The sequence below is a fragment of the Medicago sativa genome, chromosome 7 (assembly GCF_051527215.1).
Source record: "Medicago sativa cultivar Bolivia chromosome 7, Bolivia_mono, whole genome shotgun sequence".
In the NCBI taxonomy this organism is placed as follows: domain Eukaryota; kingdom Viridiplantae; phylum Streptophyta; class Magnoliopsida; order Fabales; family Fabaceae; genus Medicago; species Medicago sativa.
Window position 1 is genome coordinate 20,710,911 of NC_140755.1, and position 27,505 is coordinate 20,738,415.

A 27,505-nucleotide genomic window follows, 5' to 3' on the forward strand; every position below is an offset into this window, starting at 1 on the left:
GCGTGTGCCCACACCAACACATCAGGTAGATGTCCTGTAGGAAGATGTAATGAGTTCAAGCGGCTTTGGATGTCTCCAAAGTCCCTTAAGGCCGAAGGCAACAGCCAGCCACCATTAACGATAACTTCAGAAACTTTTCCTTGAAGATGAGCATGAAATTCGGAGTCTAATTGAAGTAAATCCACCAAAGTTTCCCCAAGCCAATTATCCGTCCAAAAATTAATTTTCTCACCATTTCCTACAATCCACAAAGAGTTCTCCATTACCGTGCCAATCTTATCTTTGATACCCGACCAGACAGAAGATTTGAAATAATGAGTGATCAGTTTACCATTCTTGAAATATCGCTTCTTGAAAAGAGATGCCCATTGCGACTCATTTGCCATTAAATTCCAAGCAAACTTCATAATTAAAGCATCATTTATCAAACGAGTATGTTTTAAATCCAGCCCCCCTTCAGACCAAGTGCGACACATTACCTTCCAAGAAACCGTGCAAACCTTCCTAGTTTGAACATCACCGCTCCATATAAAATTTGTCAGCCATGAGTCCAGTAACTTCAGCAGCCGTCTAGGCCAAAGATAAATATGAAATGAGTAGACAAGCATCCCATGAATTATAGATTTCACCAGCTGCACCCGACCCATTATTGAAAGAATAGAACCCTTCCACGTTGCTAGTTTATTACGAATCTTGTCTGTAATCATTCTGAAATGCGTTACCTTTGGCTTCCCTTGAAAAATAGGACATCCAAGATACATGAATGGAACTGATCCAACACTGAACCCCAACATATTTGCAATCATATTTGTCCGGGACACAGACATTGAACCTGTGAAGAAACGACTTTTTGTTTTGTTTACAATCTGACCGGAGACCGCAGAGTAATTGTTGAAAATACTAAGAAGCTCCCGGATGTTGCTTTTCAAACCTGTACAAAATATCATTATATCATCCGCGTACAACACATGAGTTGGAAAAGCAGTACCCCGACAATAAGACATGGGAATGAGGCAACAGACTTGGAAATAGCTCTACAAAGAACCTCTTCAGCCAAACAAAATAATAAAGGAGAGAGAGGATCTCCTTGTCTAACTCCGCGAGCGCAAGAGAAAAATCCAACCGCCTTTCCATTAACCAAAATAGACAAACGAGCTGAATTAAGAATAGTCAGAATCCAATTGATGAAGACTGTGGAGAAACCGAAATTGCTTAGGACCATCATCAAAAAATTCCAATGCAAAGTATCAAATGCCTTGGATATGTCAACCTTAAGAGCAATGTTCCCACCATACTGAGATTTGCCGAGAGAGTTAATCGCTTCAGAGGCAAGAATAACACAATCAAATTTATTGCGATCTCTGACAAAACCCCTTTGCTCCACAGAAATAATATGAGTGGTAATACGAGCAAGTCTATCCGCCACTATCTTTGTAATAATTTTGAAGTGAAAATTCACAAGCGTAATAGGGCGGTAATCTCCCATAGAACTGGCACCTGGGACCTTCGGAATTAACACAATCATATTTGAATTAATATTTTGTGGCGGCACTCCACCATGAAAGAATTTTTGAACAAAATTTACCACATCGGAACCAATAATGTCCCAAAAAGTTTGATAAAAATGTCCACCAAACCCATCCGGACCCGGGACTGAATCACCATTGAGGGCAAACACCGCATCTTTGATATCTATACTCGAAGGAAAACACAGTAGCATTTGGTTGTCGGCATCAGTCAGAAGAGAAGGAATTGTATCATCAACCAAAGCATTTTGTGCACAATTGTTTTCCATGCTGAATATAGCCTGAAAATAAGATAAAATATGCATTTCTATAGCCGTGGGATCAGTAATAATATTATCACCATCCTGCAAAAAAGAGATAGATTTTGTTGCAGCCCGAATTTTAGAAATCCTGTGAAAATATGTCGTGTTGCGGTCTCCACTGACAAAGCGCTGATCTCTAGCTTTTTCTCTCCATAATTCTTCCTTAAAGTTCAAAACTTTTGTTAACATAAGTTGGGCCTCAAGGTCTTGCATGTACAGCTGATCAGAAAAACCATCTGAGTCAATTAACTGCTGAATTCTGTTAACTTCATCCATAACAAGTTTTACTTGTCTGTCAACATCCCCAAACACCGTTCTGTTCCAAAGCTTAAAGGCATTTTTTAAGTTGCGTAATTTAGCTTGAAACCGAAGCATACCTTGGCCTCGAACACCTTGATTCCAGCTATCCAAAACCAAGTCATGACAGCCACTATGTGAAGACCAAACCTTAAAAAATTTGAAAGGAGTAGCATGCTTCACCGAGGAGAAAACAACCGAAACCAATAGAGGATTATGATCAGATTGATGTCGCACCAAGGCTGAACATGAAATACTTCGCCAAAAATTAATCCAATCTTCGTTGCAAACTGCCCTATCAAGACGAAGAGCGACATTTTGATTACCAAATCTGCCATTTGTCCAAGTAAAAAATGATCCCAAAGTTGGCAAGTGATTCAAAATATTCGAATTAGTCCAATGCAAGAAATCCTCACACGACAAAGATGGAGGAGGCCGGCTGCCCCTATTCTCATGAGCGCCCAAGACAGCATTAAAGTCACCAAGAAATAGCCACGACCCTTGAAAACAACCTTGAATATTAGTAAGTTTAGCCCAAAGTTGTCGTCGACGAATGTAGTAAGTGCTAGCATAAACTGCGGCTATGTAAACAGTGGACTGATAACAAGAGATTTCCAAAGCTAAACATTGATCAGACACAAAAATTACAGTAGCACTGACATCATTCCCCCAAAGAGCCCATAGATTTTTTTTTTGAACCAAAAGAGTAGCTAGCACTGGCGTCATTCCCCCAAAGAGCCCATAGATTAGGCAAAGGAGAAACTCTATTATTAATGCAATATTTAGTAACACCAATTGTCGGCCAATACCAAGCAGGAATATTTACAAAATCAATCTTTGGCTCCGCAATAAGAATAAGCATAGGTTTGTGAGTCAAATAAAAAAATTTCAAAGAAGTGCAAGTCTCAAAATTACCTATACCTCTGATATTCCAATAAAGAATATTCATTGAGCAGACGGATGAGAGTCACCCCGTGCACGGGATTTGGGAGGCTGCGCTGCTAACACATGTTGCACCTTTAGTTTTTGCTTCTGATTTCTAGTAAGGATAGGCATGAAACCCGCAGAGGCTTCAGCAGCCGACCTTGCATCATACTCACGGACTCTCTCCCACAATTCTAAACCAAGTTGGATATTTTTGCTAGGATGTACCTCTTGCCTCTGAGGAACAATATCATTCTGATCCGTAGCCATTGGCATACCGCCATCAATGACACTAGCATCTTCGGTAATCAGAACTGTTTTCAATGCTTGTGAACCAACAGAAATATCCACAAAATCCTGAACAGACCCATCAGAACCTATTGGATGATCCAAGATAGGACCGTCTTGACGCTCTGGCAAATTATCCAACATCTCATGCATGTCATCATGCTCAATAGTGGATGGCCTTGGAACAATCTCACGAGCACTCTTGGGACTCTCCTCCAGCCCCCATGGGCTCACATGATCTTGTTCCACACCATCCTGAAGTGGTTCAGATACCTCGTCAGCCGCTGGGGTCACCAACGACGTCTGAGTTGTCTGTTCCACCCCGTTAGGTCATACGTCCTCACACCCAAGAGGGGATGAGTGTGTACCACACACATTAGACTCTGCGGGACTCTTCCCCAGCTCCCGCGGACTCATATGATTGTGTTCCACACTCTCCAGAAGAGACTATGTATCCGCAATTACCAAGGGGTTCTCCAACACCTCCCTCGGTTTCTGAGTCAACTTTGCCACTTCTACGAGTTGCACGTCAACGTGCGCATCATGGGAAACAAGCTCAAGCACTGGAATATTGCGAGGCAGCTCAACAGGAGTAATCAAATCAAACACATTGTGTTAAGGAATTCTGAAGTTATTAGTTCTATCAAATTGAGAAGTAGCCACAATAGATGAAACAACCGGCTCCAACTGTGAAGTGATAATCAAAGAAGGAGTAGGAAGTGAAGCCGGTGAAGCCAGTGGCATTGAGACCAATGAAGTAGGTGTAGATGTAGTAGAAGCCAGTACTCTCTGAGTGGTAGTAACAGTCGACACAACCGGAATAGGAACCCAATTCCCATTAGTACCATTGGCCGATGTTGAAGCACCCACATCATTACTACTTTTCCTTTGTCGAGGAGGAGGTTTAGGGGCAGCCTTGTCAACCACAATCTGTTTCCCACGATCATTCTTGTCCTTTGGCGGTTGCGAATGTAACCAAAGACATGATGAGACACTGTGTCCAATAGAATAACAGTGTTGACAAAATAATGGAAGCCTCTCATATTGCACCTCCACCTTGAAGGCGAAACCCTCTCTCTCGACAAGGATTTCTTCATAGATTCGCTTTGAGAGGTCAATGTCGACAAGAATTCTAGCATAATGTCTGAAAGTAAGGTTTCTAGTTGGTCCATCTATATCAATTGGAGTCCCAACCGCACTTGCAATTTCTTTCAACGTTCTCTCCCTCTAATACTCTTGTGGTAACTCTATCAAGCGTATCCAAATTGTCACATGTGTCTGCTTTTGCGTCTGATACTTGAAATCTTTTGTCCACTTTGAGAACCGTAGCAGACCCGGCTTGAGATTAACCGTACCTACTGTGCCCACATTTTCCTAAATCATCCGCCAATTCAAAGAGAAAATCGTAATACCCCTTACCAAGAGGAACCATTTTCCAACCAACCGTTGTCTTCCATAATTTGGCAATTTTAGAGCTTAGATCACGTGCCGAGTACGGTTTATCTCCCTTGTTAAGGATCAGACGAGCCCTTAACTCATGCTTGCAATCTTCAACTCCCTTACTGTACTCCTCCTGACATATCTTTATGCTCAAAGTATCGCCTTTAATGCACGGGGAGGGGTAAGGTCTGTCAACAACAGCTGAAGCACCCGTGAGAGCTGCTGCAAATGAGATAGGGGTTCCTGAGGTAGTAAGCACTGGTGCTGCAGATTGCACCATGGCAGAACGTGATAGTGCAGAATCAGACACACATGGCCATTGGCATGTGTATGCCATCTGTTGTCCGTTAACAGTTTACCAGAACGATTTTAATATTGAAGCACGCGTGAATCAACCTTTGTAATGCACGAGTACATTAGCGCGGTTGCGCGACCACGATTGGAAAAATCAAGTTCCAAAAACTAACGAAGGGCAACACAGTCCGAGCAATAAATGAGAACAGATGGGAACAATTCCAGCAAGCAGTGGTGGAGCCCTTCATGGGCTGAGGTGGACCACGGCCCACCCCCAAAAATTAAAAAATCAACGATTATAGGTCTATTTTGCGAGATTTTATTCAATTTTGTGTTGGTTTTAGGTTTCGGTTGATCCAAATTCCCGCAAAGTGATGTAGTGGCCCACCCGAAAAATTTAAATAATTCAATTATAGGTCTATTTTGCGAGCTTTTATACAATTTTATGTCGGTTTTAGGTTTCGGTTGATCCAAATTCCCTCAAAGTGATGTAGTGGCCCACCCGAAAAATTTAAATAATTCAATTATAGGTCTATTTTGCGAGGCTTTAAACAATTTTTCAACGGTTAATTTTAATGGCCCACCCTAGCTTTTTTTTCTAGCTCCGCCACTGCCAGCAAGCGATTTCAAGAAACATAAAATGATTGACAGCAGAACAATTCCAGTACGTGAACCAACAACAGATGGGAATTCCAGCAAGAACAAGATGGAAATGATACAGATGGGGACTCAATGATATCTCTATTAAAGGGAAACATGTGAACCAACCTTTGCAACATCCTAAGGCATCATCACGGCTGCGCGTTCTCAAAAGAAAGAGAATTCAATGAATTTTAGAGGTCTGTACCGCTGCCGGAAATCCTTGGCCGGAAGTTTTGAGCAAAACCCTAGCAGCCCAGTCCTGATCTTAAAAAGAACTAAAACAAACAGATTGCATTTGGGTGACATTAGTGATATTGTTCTTATCTCTCTCCAAATTAATCATTCTCTCTCATCTATCTAAATAATTTATTTTAATCATCCATCTATCATTCTCTCTCATCTAAAATATACTAATATCATCAATGTCACAAAAAACTATGTCAACTCTGTTGGAATAAAATGTGTTTAACATTGCCACCTTAAGTTTTGATGATAACAAAGTATTAAAAGTTTAATTGGATATGGTATTTACAAGAGAGCAATGGAATTTACAAGAGAAGCTTTGTTGCAAGTCTGAATCTGAAGAAAATCAGAGTCTGAAAACCATCAGAAGCTGGCTGCCAGAGTCTGAAGTTCGTCAGAGTCTGAAGTGAAGAACCTGGAGTTAGTTATATTTATTATTTGAAGACACAAGCTTGCAAAAGGAATGGAAGCCTAAAGCAACAATTATTTCAGAGGAATTAGAAGGCATTGGATGCTTATCCACTGAAGAAGCTCAGAGAAATGACAATAGTACAATTGTACAACCACTACTCCACTACTCCACTATTGTCTGTGCCTAGTACTGCTACGTATGTGTCTCTGTTGGTTAATTCTCTATACAAGGAATGGATTTCAAATTATTCCCTCCTATGAGATTAACCAAATCAAGCAATAGACCATTGGTGATTGATCAAGCTTCTACAACGACACTTTTGATGTGCTGGCAATTCTCAACGTCTCTTTCACACCTATATATAAAGGAGTGAAGACTTGAAGATTATGAGAGACTCTACAACATTTAAACTATGCCAAAACTCTGCTGAAATTGGTGTCCATCAAACACTTAGTATTTCTTAACAACATTCATATCTTAGAAATTCTTTAGTCTTAAGAGTCTGATTTGATTTGTATTGTGAACACCACTGATTGTATATCAAGTGTTCAAACTCAAACATATTTCTTTGTAATTTGTTTGTTTAAAAGTCTCTTGCTTTAGTGCTTGAGCATAGGAAATCTCTTGCTTGTGTGCTTGAGTATTTGAAGTCTCTTGCTTATGTGCTTGAGCATTTGTAATCAGATTTGGATTATAGTGAAATCTCCTTTCAAGTGCAAGGGGGACTGGATTACTTCTGGATTGTGGAAGGAACCAGTATAATTGCTTTGCGTCTTTCTCTTCTCTTCTCTCTCTCTCTCTCTCTCTCTCTCTCTCTCTCTCTCTCTCTCTCTCTCTCTCTCTCTCTCTCTCTCTCTATAAAGCCCTATTTTTATTACTTATTTATTTGTTTGAGTTTAGAGTCTTTTCTTTTATAAATTAATTAATATATTTGATAAGTGATATTTTTGTTGTGTGTTAATATTTATTAGTAGCCCCTATTTTATTATTTAGTGGAGAAATATATTTAGTGGAAGAATATATTTAAGGGAGAAATATAATTATTTAGAATAATGAGGCTTTGGGGCAGAATTGGAATTAAAAGAAAATAAATAGTTTAAGGTTTATATAAAGAGGAGAGTCAAAGTTAGAAAATAAGGATTACGTGCAAACTGTTTTTGGGAGAAAGTGGAGAAACCTAGAGAAAGAGGAGAAACCTAGAGAATAGAAGAACTAGAGAAGAGAAGTTTGTAGAATCCTTGTAATCAATCAATCTAAGATAATGGTGGGACTATCATTCAATAATATTGAGTCTATGATTCTGGAAATTTCATTTAACATGTTGTAGGTTTAGTTTTTGAGAATTGAAGAATTAGGGTTAAGAGTGATAATTGATGATTTATGTTATGTTGTTGTTGATTTGTGGTTGTCGATTATTGTTGTTGTTAATGCCATATTATGAATTGGGTATGAATTATGTTGAGTTGTTGTTGTTGATTTTGATGATTTTGAATGAATGTGAAGTTTGAATAATATAAGTTGTTTTTCCTGATTTTTTCTTATCTCTGTCCCGAATTTTGAAATAGAAATTGGAATTGATCGGTGCAGAATTGGTCTTAGGTGTAAACACGAAAGTTGTAGGTATGGATGATAGTTTTCTAATGTCGTTGGTCTGACGTCAAAACGATTTATAGAACTTGAGTTATGGTCAAATTACTGCACGTAGGTCACAGTGAATTTTTATGGACTTTCTGCACAACTTTTTCGAATTTGAAAAGAAAACTGGTATTGATCGGTACAGAATTGGCCTTGGGTGTAAACATGAAAGTTTTAGATAATTTTGTTAGCTTTCCAATGGCTTTTGTTTGACGTGAAAATGACTTATAGTTTTTGAGTTATGATGAAAATACTCCGAGGAGGTCTTAGCGAAATTGTACGGTGACAGCATTCTCTGTTTCATGTTTTTGCATCTTTTTCACACGTCTCTGTTTTAAATTGGTCTTTGGTATAAACATGAAAGTTGTTGATAATTGGGATCTCTTTCTAGTATTGTTGGTTTGACATGGAAATATGTTATGTATAATTTATCATGTTTTTATAATCATATATGCATTATGTGAATTATAAGTGATGTTTTGAGACGATGATTACATTTTGATATTGTTATATCTTGAAATTATTAATGTGCTGCCATGTTGCTGTTTACTATTGATTAAAGCTGCATGTGTCGGTCTAAGATGTGAGATGTTGATCCAAACTATTTGAGTCATATAAGACGTTCATGTTGTCTAAGTTGTAAGATGTTGAGTCCATGCATACTCATTTAAAGACGAGGGTTCATGCCCTAGGAGCTTTTGCTCAATAAAGACGAGGGCTCATGCCCTAGGAGCTTTTGCTCAATAGCGACGAGGGCTCATGCCCTAAGAGTATATTTATGCTCAAAAAGCGAGGAGGGCTTATGCCCTAGACTGGTACCACATGCATGAGTAAAATGATAGAGTTGCATAGTCGAGTTAGTTGCATTGTCGAGTCAAGTTGTTAAGTTGATTTATGAAGTTGATATTGATGTTGATTATGAAGTTGATTATTGTGATGATAATGATGCTGCATGACCATTGTTATGATATGTTGATGATGTTTGTGTTGTTAAATATAATTGTTGAATTATATGCTTAACATTATTGTTTGTGAATCTCACCCCTTCTGCTTGGAAATGTTGCTCTTCGTATGAGTAACTTGCAGGTGATCGAGAATAAGTTGCTGTTGATTGCTGTCGTGAGTGGCTATCTCTCACTGTGTCTTTATGTGCTCTGATACGTAACGAGATGGGAACTTTTGTGGCTATTTTCTATTCCTTACGTACTGCTTATGATTTTACATGACTATGATTTAGTTTTTGGATTATTACGAGATGTTTTGATGAGGCCTTCGTGCCAAGACTAATTATGTTGTTGAAATAAAATCCGTTGCGAAGTTTTTGAATATTTATGTTGACAAATTTATGAAGGATGAATTGTTATTTATTCCATTTATGATTTTTAAGAAGTGTAGCATTCCGTTTATGTTTAATGACTCTGAATTATATGTGAAATTTTTATGTTGGGAAAACGGGGTGTTACTCTCTCTTTCTCTCTCTCTCTCTCTCTCTCTCTCTCTCTCTCTCTCTCTCTCTCTCTCTCTATCTATCTATCTCTATCTCTATCTATCTTTACTTTATCCGCTGCATTAGACTCCGAACATTGTTCCAGACTCTGAACTCTATTAGACTCTGGACTATGGACTTAGTTTAAAAAGAAGAAAAAGCTAACAGAATTCAACCCCCCTTCTTGTGTTTTTCTCACCTTCAGTTGGTAACAGAGCTCTGGTTCTATTGTCTTATCACTTAACAGTGTGACAGAAAAGATCTGAGAAAAATATGTCAACTGGTGGAAGTGGTTATGCTGTTTCTGGTGCTGCTGTATCATATGATTATGGTATTAATGATAAGTCATCTGGTTCAAGCAAGCCTTCAATGTTCAATGGAGATACTGATACTTTTTCTTGATGGAAAACCAAGATGTATTGTCATATCATGTGCTTAGATGAAAAACTTTGGGATGCCCTTGAAGATGGTGTTGGAGATTTGGAGTTAGAAGAAGAAGGTGTTGTTGTAGATAGGAAGAAACACACTGCTCCTTAGAAGAAGATGTACAAGAAACATCACAAGATCAGAGGTATTCTTGCTGCTGCTCTAACTCACAAAGAGTACTTGAAAATAAGTGATAAATCTACTGCAATAGCAATGTTTGTTTCTTTATTTTCAAACTATGAAGGTAAGAAGAAAGTCAAAGAGGCTAAAACTACTATGTTGGTTCAGCAATATGAGCTGTTCAGAATGAAAGAGGATGAAGACATTGAGACGATGTACTCAAGGTTTTAGAATCTGGTCTCTGGACTTCAACAGCTATGTAACTTCTGATCATGTGAAGAAAATTCTAAGGAGCTTACCTGCTAAGTGGAGACTACTGAGGTTCAGCTGGAGAAGAATCTCCAGCTGGAGGTTCAGAAGAAGATCTAGAAGTTGAAGAGATGGCTATGCACTCCAATATACTTAGGTATTTGGCTACGAAAAACAAGAAGTTCTTAAGCAGAGGCGGTGGTTACAAAGCTTCAAGAAAAGAAGATCAGAAGGGATGCTTCAGCTGCAAGAAAATTGGTCACTGATGGGGTAAATCCACAAGTGCATGGTTTACCGAAGTAGTAATAAAGAGTATCGTTCTGACAGGGAGTTATGAAATTAATTAACTTCTTTTAGAAGAGAGTTTCAGTTGAAAAGTTGGGATTTTTAACGGTTTGAAAATAATAATAAAAAGCGTCTTGGGATTATTCGTTCGTCATGGTGAAAAATCGTTCACAAACCATACCCTAAACCTAGAACTTTATGTTGGATCTATTTTCTAAAGACAAGTTTCTCTTTAGCCTATCACATCTTCTTTCGGTTTCAGTGAGTGTGTTTCTCTAGCAACCACGCCTATTCTCATGGTTGATTGCTATTGAAATCCTTGAAGCACGAAACTTTATTGTCTCAAGGTTTGCTAGACTATTCTCATGTTTCGCAATCCTTGTCTAATTTCACTTGTTCCAATATTAAAACTTCATCTTTTGATACTTCACTTGATATTTGTGATCATGAATTAACAAGTATTAACCCTCCACTTTCGTTTTATTGATTTGATACTTGTTAATTCATTATAAAAACGGTGAAATAGATTAGAAAATAGTTTACTTAGAATTAGGGTTCGAGGCTTGGTTTGATAGGTATTAGATCATTAGACTCATCCAACAATCCCAAGACAAGAAGAGTCTACTCACACATGTTCATTGTAGATGATGTAGTAAATCCGCAAGTGCTCGATTTACCGATGTAGTATTAAAAGATATCATTCCGACAGGGAGTTACGAATTCAATTAACTGTCAACACTGGTTAGTAGAAAGTTTGAGTTGAGAAGTTTTGATTTTTAATTGAAAGAAAATAACAATAATAAAATGTGTCTTGGGATTATTGGCTCGTCATGGTGACAAATCTTTCACAAACAAACCCTAAACCTAGAACTTTATGTTGGACCTATTTTCTAAAGACAAGTTTCTCTTTAGCCTATAACATCTCCTTTTGATCTCAGTGAGTGTGTTTCTCTAGCAACCACGCGTATTTTCATGGTTGATTGCTATTGAAATCCTTGAAGCTCGAAACTTTATTATCTCGAGGTTTGCTAGATCATTTTCATGTTTCGCAATCCTTGACTAAATTCACTTGTTCCAATATTAAAACTTCATCTTTCGATCCATCGATTAATATTTTTATTAATTATAAGAACGGTAAAATAGATTAGAAAATAGATTTACATAAAATTAGGGTTCAAGGCTTGGTTTGAATAGGATTAGGTCATTAGACTCATCCAACAATCCCAAGACAAGAAGAGTCTACTCACTCATGTTCATTGTAGACATTGAAGAGAAGAAGAAGAAGAAAAACATAAAATAAAATAAAGAAGAACTTTTATTAAAAGAAACAATTGTAACTTCTTATTTCCAATAACAAAAGATGGTTTTACAAACTAGATGGTTGCTCTATTTATAGTCTAACATTGACTTGAGCCCCAAGAATTAAATCACTAAAGTGTTGCACAAGAAACCATGGGCTCTAGGTTAGAAATACTAAAATAGGCAGCTTGTCGAAGAAGCAAAAGCAGCAAAAGGGCAGGGGGCGCCTATGCAATATTCTGGTACAAGATCTTCAATTTCTTTGCACAAGATATTTTTGTATAAGATCTTCATATTTTTGGCACGAATCAGCTCCAATTCTCCTTTCTTTTGCTCTAAGACTAAATCTTTTGAATATTTGTTCCTGAAATAAAATAACTTGCAATTGAAGTAAAATATTTTTAAAAAGGAAATAAAATGAATTAAAACAGATTCAAATATAAATAAAATGGACTCAAATATTATATTAAAAACACTAATTAGTGACTCATCAAACTCCCCCATGTACACTTGACTCTTTGCTTGTCCTCAAGCAAAAGGCATAAACATTAGCAGCATAATCATGATTAACATATGACAACACAATTAAAAACTTATGTCTCTTCTAAGGCTTCATTTCAAGTGTTTACTAATCACAACTTCAAGCATTCCTTGTGAACTTATTCAACCCAACAACAAGTTTCAAGTGTGTGTGTGTGTAGTCCAGCCCTTTTCTTGCTCCTGTATAAGATAGATATTATGATAAAGCAGGTTCTAAACTTAACACTAAACTAACCAAGAAAAGTCCTTTCTTCATTTCATATAAGAGAGATGGGAATTATATAATCAAAGTTAGAACGTGCTCCTTAAGATAGTTTAGAACGTGTTCCAAACTCCCTTATACTACTTTTACTCTGAAGACTTTTAAGGGTTCAATTTACCATTAAAGTTAGAACGTGCTCCTTAAAGTACCTACTCACACACTTGCTCAAAGGCTGCAACTTTGTGCTTTTCTCATAGAGAATTTTCACAATAAAACAAGATGTGGGTATAGCAAGAACACTTGAAACACAAGAAATCACTTTCATGTACAAGAAACAACCAATTGGGAAGAGACAACAAGAGAAATTTATGTCATAATTTACAATAAAAATAAGCCGCTTTCCATGCCTTTCACAACAAAACATAACATAAGAATCAAAGTTCAAGGGAGTTTGGAAACACTACGATACTTAATTAAAATAGGGTCATGTTAACCGGTGCCCCCGGGGCACTGGTTAAGGAAACTAAAAAAAGGAAGTTTTAAAATGAAAGTACACTTTTTATGCTTTTGAAGAGTAGACAGCACAAGTTCCTATGTAATATTTACTATATTTGCCTCCTTAACCAGTGCCCCGGGGGCACTAGTTAACATTACCCATTAAAATAAGACACTTTATTGGCTCCCCCCCCCCCCCCCCCACTTGGGAGAAGCATTGTCCTAAATGATTTGAAAAAGAGAAGAAGAAGAGGAAGAAGAAGAGAAAAGGAGAGAAGAGAAGAAAAAGGAAGAGGAAAGCTCACAATTTATTGAGGTCCATAAGGTGGACCTTGGAGGTGAAGGTGTTGCATCATGTTCCGGAGCATTTGGTTGTTTTCTTCGGTCATGCGATTGCCCCTTTAGATATCATTCCTTAGCCCGTCCATTTCAACACCTTGTCTTTGTTGCTCGGTGCTTATTCTTTGAATTTAGGTTTGGATCCATGCCCACCGTTCATCATTATAATGCCCACCGTTCATCATTATAGTGCCCACCGGCTTCTTGTTCATGGTGCAAGCCATAACCCTTTGAAGGTACCTACTCATTTGCTTGTCATCTTTAAAATTGATGCCATGGTTTCAGACTGTTGTTTTCTTTCTCCCTGCACAACTTCTTGAGGTTTCAATCTCCTTTCCTTTCCTCTTGGATGTCATTGACCTAGTTGACTTGGTTTGGGCTTGGGTGAAGGTTAGGGTTTGGCAAGGTTTTGCTTGGGAAAGGTTGGTTTAGTGATGGGGTTGGGTTGTAAGTAAGAAATTTGAGTTTAATGATGGATAGTGGTGAAGAAATTTTGATTTTTGGGTTAGGTTTAAAGGGATTACGAATTTGGTGAATTTTTGATTTGGATGGATGAATGTTGGTTTTTATGGTTGGATTATATTTGGAATGATGATTGGAGATGATTTGGTTTAGAAATAGTTTGATTTGGTTGAGTTTTGGTGGAGTTATGGAGGTTTGAAGGTTTTTGGTTATGGGGGTTTTAGAGAAAAGTTTGAGAGAAGAAAGTGGTTGTGGTGATTGAATGGGGAAGAAGAAGAATTTTTTTTTAGGTATAGTGTGCTGATGGTCACGCACGACCATGCCACCCCTAGGCACGGGTCGTGCGCATGTTTCTGCCAATTTTGGTGATTTTGGAGCTGGAGACAGACACGGGCCGTGCCTCCACAGGCACGGGCCGTGCCAATCTTTCTGGTCATGGGGGTCAATTTTTTTTATCTTTTTCGCATCGTATTCAGACAAAAACCTACAAAACAAACAAATACAAAGCAATTAAATTCGTGGGTTGTCTCCCACGAAGCGCTCGTTTAAAGTCATCAGCTTGACGGTTAGAAGATTTATGTTTCTCAATCTGGGTTATGTTGACCATTGTGTGTAGATAATGCCAATGAACATTCTTTCACACGATGATCAATCGCATCCATCATACAACATGAATCAAAAATAGAGGGACCCATCATCAATTTGTCAATTATAAACTCTACCTTCTCATCACCTACATATAAAACTATCTTACCATACTTAACATTAATAACAACACCCGCAGTAGTGAGGAATGGCCTTCCTAGAAGGATTGGAATTTCAGAATCCTCTTTGATGTCTACTACCACAAAATCAGCCGGGATATAAAATTTTTCCACCTTAATGGGGATATCCTCAAGAACTCCGGCCGGATAGATAATGGAATGATCGGCTAACTGCAAGGTCATCTTAGTGGGTTTCAAATCACCTATACCAATCTTCTTCAAGAGGGACAAGGGCAACAAGCTAACACTAGCCCCTAGATCACACATGGCTTTATCAATGGTTTCCTTCCCAATCACACAAGGGATGGAAAAACTACCAGGATCTTTAAGCTTTGGAGGCAATTTCTTTTGTATGACAACACTACATTCTCTTGTTAGAGTTATTGTCTCATTATCCTTTATTTTTCTTTTCTTTGATAAAACATGTTTCAAATTTTTTGCATAAAGAGGCATCTGAGACAAAGCTTCAGTAAAAGGAACATTGATGTATATTTTTTTTCAGCATGTCTACAAACTTTTTAAACTGCGCATACATGTTAGATTTAACAAGCCTTTGTGGAAAAGGAATTCTTGGCTTATAAGGTGTTGGGACAATTGGATTTTCATTCTCTCCTTTGGCTTTCTCACTTTGTGACTTTTCACTCTCTATCTCACCCTCAATTATCTTGGATTTCACAACGGAATCCTCAAATTGCTTACCATCCCTAAGTGTAATAGCATTTATCTGGCTTTTGGGGTTGGTTTCAGTTTGGCTCGGAAAGACTCCGGGGGTTTGAGAAGAAGTAGCTACTTGTTGGGCTACTTGAGAGATTTGAGTCTCTAGCATTTTAGTGTGAGTAGCAATGGAGTCCACTTTTGATGTAAGCTTGACAAGAGAGTCATTCAAAAATCCAGTTTGATTTTTAAGTTCTTGAAATTGCTTGGATTGTTCCATAACATATTGATAGATATCTGGCAAGTGTACCAAAAATATATCGAAGTAATAAAATTTATAAGTTCGTATCCACAGGGACTGTTTCAATTTCTACTCGGCAAAGACGTTAAAATTAAGGATGTGTAAAGGTTATATTGGTTGCCCTAGGCAGTTGGATTAAGTGCTAAAAATAATAAATTGCAAGTAAATAAAAAATGGTTGGAAGTTATATAGAAAACAAATGATTAAGCCGGTGAATCCGCTATTGCTTTATATGAATAGTCTACCTCTCTTTACTCTCAATTAATATTCATTCTTTACGACAAATTAACTAAGTGGTTTTGATCAATCTCTTGACTCAAAACCCTTTCCTAAGTTATAACCATATTAATCTCTTAACCAGATTGAATAACCGTGGAAGCAAAGTCGGAACGTTAATTTATGTGTCATAACTCTCAATTTCCTATCTCTAGGTTCCTAGTGTTGAGTTAAACAGAATTATTATTTCAGGATTAAAAGCTAGGGCTAGTAGTCATTCAATTCCTAAGATCAATTTATGTGATTGCAAGAAGCTAGGGTTAATAGTCATACAAGCAATCATATGAAAAGTAATGAACACAAATAATTCTGAATAAAGACTGAATAACATTGATAATAAAGAGAGTTTCAACTACTGATTCGTATATTACAATAGGTTCATCATGACTCAATCAAAGGAAATTAGTTAGACATGACAAAAGGAATAAACAACATAATAAAGAAAATAAACTGATAGAGTCTCGTCGTTGCCGGCTTTGCTCCTCAATCAATTCTCAATTGCTTTGCTCCTCAATCAATTCTCAATTGCTACATAATCCTTTTCCACATCCATGCGCCTTTTTTCCATCTCGTTATGCGTGCGGCTTCTTTTCTTTCCCAAAACGTTTCTCCTTTTTGCGGCTAGCTTCATGTGTGTGTGTGTGTATATATATATATATATATATCTTGTGACCTAATTGTTTTCTTTTGCAACAAGCATGTTATTTTTTCTCTTGGGTCAACATCATCAAGTTTTGGTCAAAGCCCAATTGCTTTCCTAATCTTTCTATTATTCACACCACCCAAAAGCAAAACACTTGTTCATGTGTCATCCAATTAATTCATATGCGGCAGCAACTATATTTAATCATCGTGGCACGTTTCGTGGTTCATCGTGCCACGAAATTTCCAGAACGTATCAGTGAATTCCACATCCTTGCAACGTGCCACGATTAGAGCAAACGTGGCACGATTCTTCACGTTTTTTCCTCTTTTCCTCAATTTCTTCCTTTGGGCTGTTGTTCCTGTTTCAATCTGATTTCACCATGAATTACAAGCAGTTGACTCTCTAAACATTACAAAAAGGACACAAATATGACTAAAAAACTAGTAATGACGTACTGTCATCACAACCCCCAACTTGAACCATTCCTTGTCCTCAAGGAATCTACTTGCAATATTGACAATCGACAGTAAAATAACAATTACCTGATCAAGCGATAGTACCCAAAAGTTCAACACCTTACTAGCTAAAGATGAGCTAGTTTGACTTGTTAGCAACCACCAATTCACAACTCCACGCAACAATATGAAAAGGGTTCACACACAGTCGACATGCAATCTACATATTACCATAAGCTTGAAAAGTTTCTAAACGTCAATCAAAATCAATGTCAATGCACACTTTGAGGTCTTTAAGGGTTATAACGGGGCTTAGGTGAAGGTGGGATAATATTTGGATAAGTAGGCTACACAAAATTTGAGTTAGGCATTCCTACGGAAGTTAAGCACAAAATTCAATCCATCATTCATTCACCTTATGGAACAACAATTATTGCAAAGGTACTAGAGAATACTTGTAACTATTGGGACAATCGAGTTTAAAGTTACTCTGATTTTCAATGTGTTGTCCCTTTTTCATTCTATATTTTTTTTCTTTCTCTTTTTTTTTTGATACACCATTTTTGAGTGTATATACACCAATTTTTAGTGTATTTTTCATGATAATGTTCTTTTTTTTTATACACCATTTTTTAGTGTATATACACCAACTTAGTTGGTTGCAAATTCCAATAGCAACCCCAAACTTAATATTTAGCAACATTCTACAATGCCTAACTCAGAAAAACAATATGGGACAAGTCCTAAAAGTCTCTAAGCTTGTAATGCAGTTTGTCACCGAACAAAAAGATCTAAACCTACCAGCTCAATTTGGCTAAAGAAAGGATAATTATTCAAATATAAACAGGGTAGGCTTCAAAAAGGCTCACAGGACCAAGCACTTTTGTCTCAGTGTGCTAATGACAGAGATCAATCGACAGTAGAGAAACAATGCAAGTTCTGAAAATGTAAAAGCATAGAACACTCTATATAAGTAAATTGAAAAAAAATAAAATTTGGCCACGAACCTTACAATTATGATATCTGAGAGTTGTGACTACCTATCTTTAACTGCCGTACACTTCGCCTTTGAAACACAAGTCACTCCTCCTTTTGAACTTTTGGAATACCACTTGAACAAGTATTTGTTACTAAACTGTAAAAAATCAAGTAAACAAGAAAATTCATCAATAATAAACAAGTTCAAGAACAATTACATCAACGGGGGGTATAACCGAGTTAAACCAAAATGAAAATTAAAGACAAATTGTTTGACTCAACAATAGAAATAAAATACTGAAAATAAAAACATAATAAAAAGGATGGTTTGCCTCACACCAAGCGCTTTCTTTTACGTCATTGAGCTTGACGCTTCAACACCCAAGTCAGTCAGGGTGGATATTTCCACTTTGATTCAACAAGCATTCTCTTTTTATTTTTATTTTTTCCTTCTTTCTTATTTCCAACGTCATCCTTGCTATCATCCATACTACCCACTCCATCAAGCTTTCTTTTGGTACTCTCAGGACTCACCGGCTTGAGTATATTTCTGGTTTTCAATTTAATGACCTTGCAATTCTTATTCTTTGGATATTGAACAATTTCCTTATTTTTACTCAAATGGGGATAAGGCAACTGAACATAGTATGAAATCACTTGAGGCTTATCACCATTCATTAGTAGCTGACTTTTAGATTTTCTCAAAATCGAATCCACATCTATCAAAGGCTCACTTTTTTCTCCCTCATCATTTTTTCTCTTCCTTTCATTTTCAACTACACCATCATTAACTTTCTGCACCACTACTTCATCAACTTTCTTAGGAGCTTTTGGAACTAAAGGTGTTAGGATGTTTTTGCTCCTTAACTCAATAGCATTACAAGATTCATACTTAGGATTTTCTTTAGTGTTACCTGAGAATCCCCCTTTGTTCTGTTCAACCATCTGCTTTGCCATTTGCCCAATTTGAGTCTCAAGCATTTTCCTAGAAGCTTCATTGATCTTTCTTTCAGCTTCTTGACTCTTCTTCATTTCTTCAAAGCTTCCCTGAGTCATCTTCATGAAATTGATCATAGTCTCCTCAAGAGCTGAAGGCTTTCTTTGTTGTTGTTGAGGGTAGCTTAGGTTAGGGTGCTTGTTGTAGCCAGGATCATAATAAGGGTTTGGTTTTTGATAGTTTCCCATGTAACTGGCTTCCTCACTCCCTTCTTCTGGTACACACTCACATTTTGCATGTCCCTCACCATAGAAATAATCTGTTTGCAGCTACTTGTTGTGGTTTGTTGGTCATAGTGTACCCATGAAACTCTTTAGTTAGAGTTTCCAATTGCTTGTTCATGGCTGCTTGGTTAGCTAAGATTGCAGAGTAGTTAATCACCCTAAACACGCCCCTTTTTTTCTTTTCGGAATCAGTACGGTATTCATTTTGGGCCATGTTTTCTATTAAGGCTTGGACTTCCTAGTCAGTTTTAACTTTCAGACTACCACCAGTTGAGGCATCAAGGAGCATTCTAATTTGAACATTCAACCAAAGTGTAAATATTTGCATCTGCTCCAGTTTATCAAAACCGTGTGGTGGACATCTCTTCAATAACAGTCTGTATCACCTTGTTCGAAACTACTAATTTCTGCTCTCTTCTCCAACAACTTCGATAAGGGAAAGAACCGCTTCAAAAACTTCTCTTCTAACTCATCCCATTTTTGAATTGTACCATTAGGCAAAGCATGCAACCAATCTTTTGCTCTTCCAGTTAATGTTAAAGCGAACAATTGCAACTTCTTCTGATTTTCAGTCACTCCATCTGGGCAGCAGAATAAGCAAGATTCATGAAATGTACTCAAGTGTTCGTATGGGTCTTGAAGTGATCCTCCATCATATTGATTTTTCTCTAAGACCCACAAGAATTGAATTTTTTATGTTGAAGGCAACTGGGTTTGCCGGTTGAAACCCATGAGTGATAACACCTAGGTGTGTTCCTATACCATAGTCCCCCAAGGTGCGTCTAGATGGAGTATCTCCCATCCTAAATCAAAGAGTATTTTGCTTGACCTCGCAAGAACAACAAAAAGAAAAAGATACCATCATAGCACCGCACAACATAAAATAAAAGATCCAATTTTTTTTTGAATATATAAACAAAAATTTAAATGACAGAAATCCTAAATAAAAACGAAATTGCCAAGTTGAAATGATTGAACAGTCCCCGGCAACGGCGCAAAAAACATGATAGATATCTGGCAAGTGTACCAAAAATATATCGAAGTAATAAAATTTATAAGTTCGTATCCACAGGGACTGTTTCAATTTCTACTCGGCAAAGACGTTAAAATTAAGGATGTGTAAAGGTTATATTGGTTGCCCTAGGCAGTTGGATTAAGTGCTAAAAATAATAAATTGCAAGTAAATAAAAAATGGTTGGAAGTTATATAGAAAACAAATGATTAAGCCGGTGAATCCGCTATTGCTTTATATGAATAGTCTACCTCTCTTTACTCTCAATTAATATTCATTCTTTACGACAAATTAACTAAGTGGTTTTGATCAATCTCTTGACTCAAAACCCATTCCTAAGTTATAACCCTATTAATCTCTTAACCAGATTGAATAACCGTGGAAGCAAAGTCGGAACGTTAATTTATGTGTCATAACTCTCAATTTCCTATCTCTAGGTTCCTAGTGTTGAGTTAAACATAATTATTATTTCAGGATTAAAAGCTAGGGCTAGTAGTCATTCAATTCCTAAGATCAATTTATGTGATTGCAATAAGCTAGGGTTAATAGTCATACAAACAATCATATGAAAAGTAATGAACACAAAAAATTCTGAATAAAGACTGAATAACATTGATAATAAAGAGAGTTTCAACTACTGATTCATATATTACAATAGGTTCATCATGGCTCAATCAAAGGAAATTAGCTAGACATGATAAAAGGAATAAACAACATAATAAAGAAAATAAACCGATAGAGTTTCGTCGTTGCCGGCTTTGCTCCTCAATCAATTCTCAATTGCTACATAATCCTTTTCCACATCCATGTGCCTTTTTTCCATCTCGTTATGCGTGCGGCTTCTTTTCTTTCCCAAAACGTTTCTCCTTTTTGCGGCTAGCTATATATATATCTTTTGACCTAATTGTTTTCTTTTGCAACAAGCATGTTATTTTTTCTCTTGGGTCAACATCATCAAGTTTTGGTCAAAGCCCAATTGCTTTCCTAATCTTTCTATTATTCACACCACCCAAAAGCAAAACACTTGTTCATGTGTCATCCAATTAATTCATATGCGGCAGCAACTATATTTAATCATCGTGGCACGTTTCGTGGTTCATCGTGCCACGAAATTTCCAGAACGTATCAGTGAATTCCACATCCTTGCAACGTGCCACGATTAGAGCAAACGTGGCACGATTCTTCACATTTTTTCCTCTTTTTCTCAATTTCTTCCTTTGGGCTCTTGTTCCTGTTTTAATCTGATTTCACCATGAATTACAAGCAGTTGACTCTCTAAACATTAGAAAAAGGACACAAATATGACTAAAAAACAAGTAATGACGTACTGTCATCACATATTTTTGAGGGACTCCTTGGTTATTTGCATAACTGGGTGGTGTTGTTTGCTATTCAAAAGGATCTTGAGGAGTTTTATTATAAAAAAATTTGTTTGCCCGCATTCCTTGATTATATTAGGGACTTTCAACAACACTACCTAGTTGGCATTCAACGCCAGTATGACCGACTATTCCACAAACTTCACATGTTGGTAAAACAGAAGCAGGTGTGACAACACTTACACTTAATTCATCAAATTTTTGAAAAAGTGTATCCACTATAGCATTCAAATGATCAAGGGAAGAAGCTTCATACATACCTGCATCTCTTTTAGAGGGTGAAGGAGCAACAACAGTGATGGCTTTCTCACTTGCCCACTGATAGTGGTTTTGAGCCACGTCCTCGATCAAAGCATATGCTCCTGTGTAAGTTTTATTCATCAAAGCTCCACCTACACATGCATCAACATACATTTTTGTGGTATATAAAAGACCATTATAGAAAGTATGGATAATTAGCCATTTCTATAAACCATGATAGGGGCAAAGCCTAAGCATTTCTTTGAAACGCTCCCACGCATCGTAAAGAGATTCCCCATCTCTTTGAGTGAATCGTATTATTTGATCCCTCAATTGAGCAGTTTTAGAATGGGGAAATAATTGGGCAATGAATGCTTGCCTCATTTGGTCCCATTAAGTAATAGAACCATTTTGCAATGAATGAAACCATGCACTAGCTCTATCCCTCAAAGAGAAAGGAAAGAGGTGCAGCCTTACGGCCTCCTGGTTTGCTTTCAAAGTTCCACTGAATCTTAGAAAAGTAGAAATATGAAGATTTGGATCCTCAGTGGGTGTTCCGGAAAATTAATTTTGTTGCACTAAGTAAAAAGTTAATCAAATTGCCTAACTCCCTGGCAATGACGCCAAAAACTTGATGTACTAAATCCTCAAGTGCACGGTTTACCGATGTAGTAATAAAAGATATCGTTCCGACAGGGAGTTATGAATTCAATTAACTTTCTACAATGGTTAGAAGAAAGTTTGAGTTGAGAAGTTTGGATTTTTAATTGAAAGAAAATAACAATAATAAAAAGTGTCTTGGGATTATTCGTTCGTCATGGTGACAAATCTTTCACAAACCAAACCCTAAACCTAGAACTTTATGTTGGACCTATTTTCTAAAGACAAGTTTCTCTTTAGCCTATCACATCTCCTTTCGGTCTCAGTGAGTGTGTTTCTCTAGCAACCACGCCTATTTTCATGGTTGATTGCTATTGAAATCCTTGAAGCTCGAAACTTTATTGTCTCAAGGTTTGCTAGACTTTTTTCATGTTTCGCAATCCTTGTCTAAATTCACTTGTTCCAATATTAAAACTTCATCTTTAGATCCATCGCTTAATATTTGTGATGAATCAATAAAAATTATTGAACTTCATCTTTCGATCCATCGATTAATATTTGTTATTGATTATAAGAATGGTGAAATAGATTAGAAAATAGATTTACATAAATTTAGGGTTCGAGGCTTGACTTGATTAGGATTAGGTCATTAGACTCATCCAACAATCCCAAGACAAGAAGAGTCTACTCACTCATGTTTATTGTAGAAATAGAAGAGAAGAAGAAGAAAAACATAAAATAAAATAAAGAAGAACTTTTATTAAAAGAAACAATTGTCACTTCTTATATCCAAGAACAAAAGATGGTCTTACAAACTAGATGGATGCTTTATTTAGTCTAACATTGACTTGAGCCCCAAGAATTAAATCACTAAAGTGTTGCACAAGAAACCATGGTCTCTAGGTCAGAAATACTAAAATAACCAGCTTGTCGAAGAAGCAAAAGCAGCAAAAGGGCAAAAGGGGGGTGCGCCTATGCTATATTTTGGTACAAGATCTTCAATTTCTTTGCACAAGATATTTTTGTAAAAGATCTTCATGTTTTTGGCACGAATCAGCTCCAATTCTCCTTTCTTTTGCTCCAAGACTAAATCTTTTGAATATTTGTTCCTGAAATAAAATTACTTGCAATTGAAGTAAAATAATTGTAAAAAGGAAATTAAATTAAATAAAACGGATTCAAATATGAATAAAACAAACTCAAATATTATATTAAAAACACTAATTATTGACTCATCAGTAGACATAGAAGAGAAGAAGAAGAAGAACATGAAAGAAAATAAATAAAAAGAGAACTTTTATCCAAAGAAACAATCGTCCCTTATTAATTTCCAAGAACAAAAGATGATTCAATATGTTTTCTAGCTACTTTATTTATAGTTTACAACTACTTAAGCCCCAAGAAATACATCAATAGAATGTTCCACAAGAAACTATGGGCTTTAGGTCAGAAATAAACTAAATAGGTAGCTTGTTCGAGAAGCAAAAACAGCAAAAGGGCATGCTGTGGTAGTGGCACGACCGTGTGGCTAGAGGAACGGGCTGTGCCAACTCTCTAACTTGGCAAACGAGCTTCAAATTTTGATGTCGTGGCCACACCGCTGTCCGGCGCGGCCATGTCTGATATTTTTGCACATAATCTTCATATTTTTTGCCCGAATCAGCTCCAAATCTCCTTTCTTTTTCTCCAAGACTAAATCTTTAAAATATTTGTTCCTGAAATTAAATAACTTGCAATTGAAGTAAAATAGTTCTAAAAAGGAAATAAAACCACATAAAATCTAAATAAAATAGAATCAAATAATCTATTAAAAACACTAATTATTGACTCATCAGTCACTTCATTGCTAATTGTCCTGATTTACAAAAAGAGAAATCAAAGGAGAAACCTAAGAAAGCAAACTTCAAATCCAACAATTTCAGAAGGCATCTAGAAGAGTCTGATGGCTACTTGGGAAGATCTAGACAATGAATTAGAATCTGAGAAAGATGAAGATGAAGGAGAAGCTAATGTGGCTATGGGGTTAGTGGCTACAGTGACTTCTGATGCAGAATCTGGAACAGACTCTAAGGATGAAAATGAGGTATATTCTAAACTAACTAGATCTGAACTTATTGAATCTGTCATAAAACTTCTCAGTCATTTTCAAACTAGAAAAAAATTGCTTTTTAGACCATTTTTTTTGAAACGGCAAAATATTATTAACCTACGAGCCCGTGCGAGAAGCACTAACAAGCTCGGGTGGAGAAAAAATACAAAAAGGGGAAATCGGTTGCCATACAATCACCAGGCTCGAACAAAAACCCCTTTAAAAACCACCCAAAAAGAACTAGGATCAAACCCAAAAGTAATGACACAAGAATATACATTTGACGAAACTAATGCATACCCCTGCGTCAACACCTAACCAACCATCTAAATCAAAAACAAAAACCAGCTGATCCTGTGCTGATAATCCTGACAGCATGAGCAAACCCATCCACAAAAAGCAACACGCAGGAGCTGCCCACAAAAATCCCAAAAGAAACAGCACATACCTAGACTGTCAAAACACAAACCTGCCTCCACACTGAAGCTAGCCCACCTCAAAAACCCACCAGCGAAACAAACTAGCCAGTAGCCTCATCAAAAACTGTTGGATCATGCCCACAAAAACACCACACACAAACAGCCACCTCACAAACCAACTCTACCTTTCAAGACAAAGCCTCGGATTCCAACTCCATTCGTAATAGAGACAAGCTGGAGTTGTGGACCTTTCCAACAACCAACGCCACGATAACACCTTAATTTCCTCTACTATTGCCTCTATCTCAAAATGAAGACCCTTAAAGATCTTATAATTCCTTTTCTTCCACAAAACCCAAATTGTTGTGTGCCAAATAAACCAAAGACCCTTTGTAATCTTATTCTCACTCCCACCTTCACTCCAACACTCCCAATGCATAAAGAGGTTCGAAGGAGTAATGAAACAACTCTCAAGCCACAACTTAAGCTTGGACCACGCCAAAGTCGCCACATCACAATGTAACAAAAGATGAATGTGAAGGAAAATCGAAAGATATCATACACAGCGGAAGAAGAAGAAGAAGAAGAATTTCGATTTTCTTTCCTTGGATCATTACGAAATTCAAACATGAATCAGTGATTCGATTGTTACCTTGAACTGTGGAATCTGAAAGCTGGAACTGGAAACTGGAATCTCGATCACAGCCAAGCAAGCAGCAAGCAGCAAAGCCTCTAGCAAGTCCACACGAACAGTGCTCCTCCAAAACTCGGTGCTAGCCAATGAATTGGAAGTGCAGAGAAGAAAGGGGTTGCTTCAAAACGTGTAACCAAAAACTTCAGCACCAGAGTTCTATTTATAGAACATCTAGTGTGCTCTGCAAGTCATAAGTCACTATTGGACTTCAGTAAGCCCAACAACGAGTTTAGTAATTTTGCTAACTAATTAGCGTTATTTACTAAACACACCCCTTATATAAGTCATACTTATATATTTCTCTTTTGACTGTTCTTTGTGTGTGACCCTATAGGTTCTAGTCACGTTGGCAATAATATTAAATCTAATATTTAATATTATAAACAATGAGCGGTATCTAGCAACACATCATTGCTACTCAAGTGACAAGAATGTCAAGTGATCTGACGAAACCTTTCCATGATAATACTCATGTGTACACTTACTCCTTTGTCTCGATATCTTTATTGATCCCAAGGCATAGATATTGTCACCCTTGTATAGATCAATGTTTATATTCCTTGATTCCGAAATATACTGAATAACGAATAAGTCCAATATCTTATATTGACTTAGTTCGGCATGGCCATGCAATTTTACAGTCATATTTCATCAAGAGGCCTAAAGATATATCTCCTGTTTATGAGGAGGGACAAATCCCATCTAGGACACTCATGTCCCTCAGCATGATTCATCAAGTACCCATCAACCAACGTTATGGTTATCCTTTTACAGACAACGTTAGAATGGCAACAAAGCACTTGAGTCCACATCTAGGGATCATAGTGGTTTCAGGTCTAAGAGCGATATACATTATTATCATTGTGAGAATATCTTATGACAATTTCATAACTTACTATGTAGTATTCTCACGGCGGGTCAATCCAGTATAAATATTACTTCTAATATTTATACCTATGTATAGACTTAATATCTTAATATCAATGACCCATGAGATGCAGTCATCAGTCTACATACATAATAGTCTTTATGCTTTATTATTATCCCAATTCATATTAAAGCTTGACTATGGATATGTTTAAGAATAGCGTTCTTTACGTAATGTAATCTCATGATTAAGTCACACTTAATATTCCATTACATGAACTATCTATTCTAGGGACTTTATTATTTTGAAACATAACAAAATCAATAAAGAAATGCCTTATGATTATATATATTCACAATATATATTTATATCAATATCATGATACAAAGCCAAACCCAATCAATATTGATTGGATATTAGGGCTTACTCCAACAATCTCCCACTAGCACTAAAAGCCAATCAAATATTAACTCAATATATATTGATCAAGTGTTAGTATCAAGCACACCCTGGGCATGATACTATTCTAGTAGATAAGGAACTCTTTCCTATGTTGGTAGGTTACACTTCTTTCAATTTCCACTTTCGATCTTCCATCGAAAAGAAATTGAAGTGTCAAAGTATACATTTGGATTATTGGTGAGATCAAGTATTCATTGCTCGCAAGATTAAACCAATTTCACCTCAGACGGGATCAATGGAATCCACAACGCAAGAGACACATGGTTTCGTTCAGTTATGAGCTAAACAATCCAATATATATTTGACATCTGTAATAGAAACAACAACTATTTGAAGCTTGTACTTTTACAAATTTCATAGTTGATATCCAAGCATAGCATTTATTCCAAATTGCGATTTGGATATACTGTACACCGATATTAAAGTCAGCATCATTGTAACTTCTTTACAATGTTCCTTTAATCCGTGTTCAAGAAACAATCCTTAGTCCTTTAAGACATCCATGGATATTCTTGAAAGTATTCTAGTGTCGAACACTACA

At 36.9% G+C, this 27,505-nt stretch overlaps 2 protein-coding genes and 1 non-coding gene across 3 annotated transcripts; 1 reads left to right on the forward strand and 2 right to left on the reverse strand.

Moving 5' to 3' along the window:
- Nucleotides 1–3,070: 3,070 nt before the first annotated feature.
- Nucleotides 3,071–5,114, reverse strand: LOC146904948 (uncharacterized). The gene is made up of 4 exons (XM_085728401.1): nt 4,693–5,114; nt 4,016–4,481; nt 3,803–3,919; nt 3,071–3,649 (listed from the first exon to the last, which is right to left on the reverse strand). Exons 1-4 carry the CDS (start codon nt 5,112–5,114, stop codon nt 3,071–3,073), a joined length of 1,584 nt encoding a protein of 527 aa, XP_085584527.1.
- Nucleotides 5,115–14,490: 9,376 nt separating this feature from the next.
- Nucleotides 14,491–15,604, reverse strand: LOC146904949 (uncharacterized). The gene is made up of 2 exons (XM_085728402.1): nt 15,204–15,604; nt 14,491–15,031 (listed from the first exon to the last, which is right to left on the reverse strand). Exons 1-2 carry the CDS (start codon nt 15,602–15,604, stop codon nt 14,491–14,493), a joined length of 942 nt encoding a protein of 313 aa, XP_085584528.1.
- A 6,457-nt stretch (nt 15,605–22,061) lies between these two features.
- Nucleotides 22,062–22,168, forward strand: LOC146904950 (small nucleolar RNA R71). The gene has a single exon (XR_015020914.1). It is a non-coding gene; the product is annotated as a small nucleolar RNA R71 (small nucleolar RNA).
- The last annotated feature ends 5,337 nt before the right edge of the window (nt 22,169–27,505 follow it).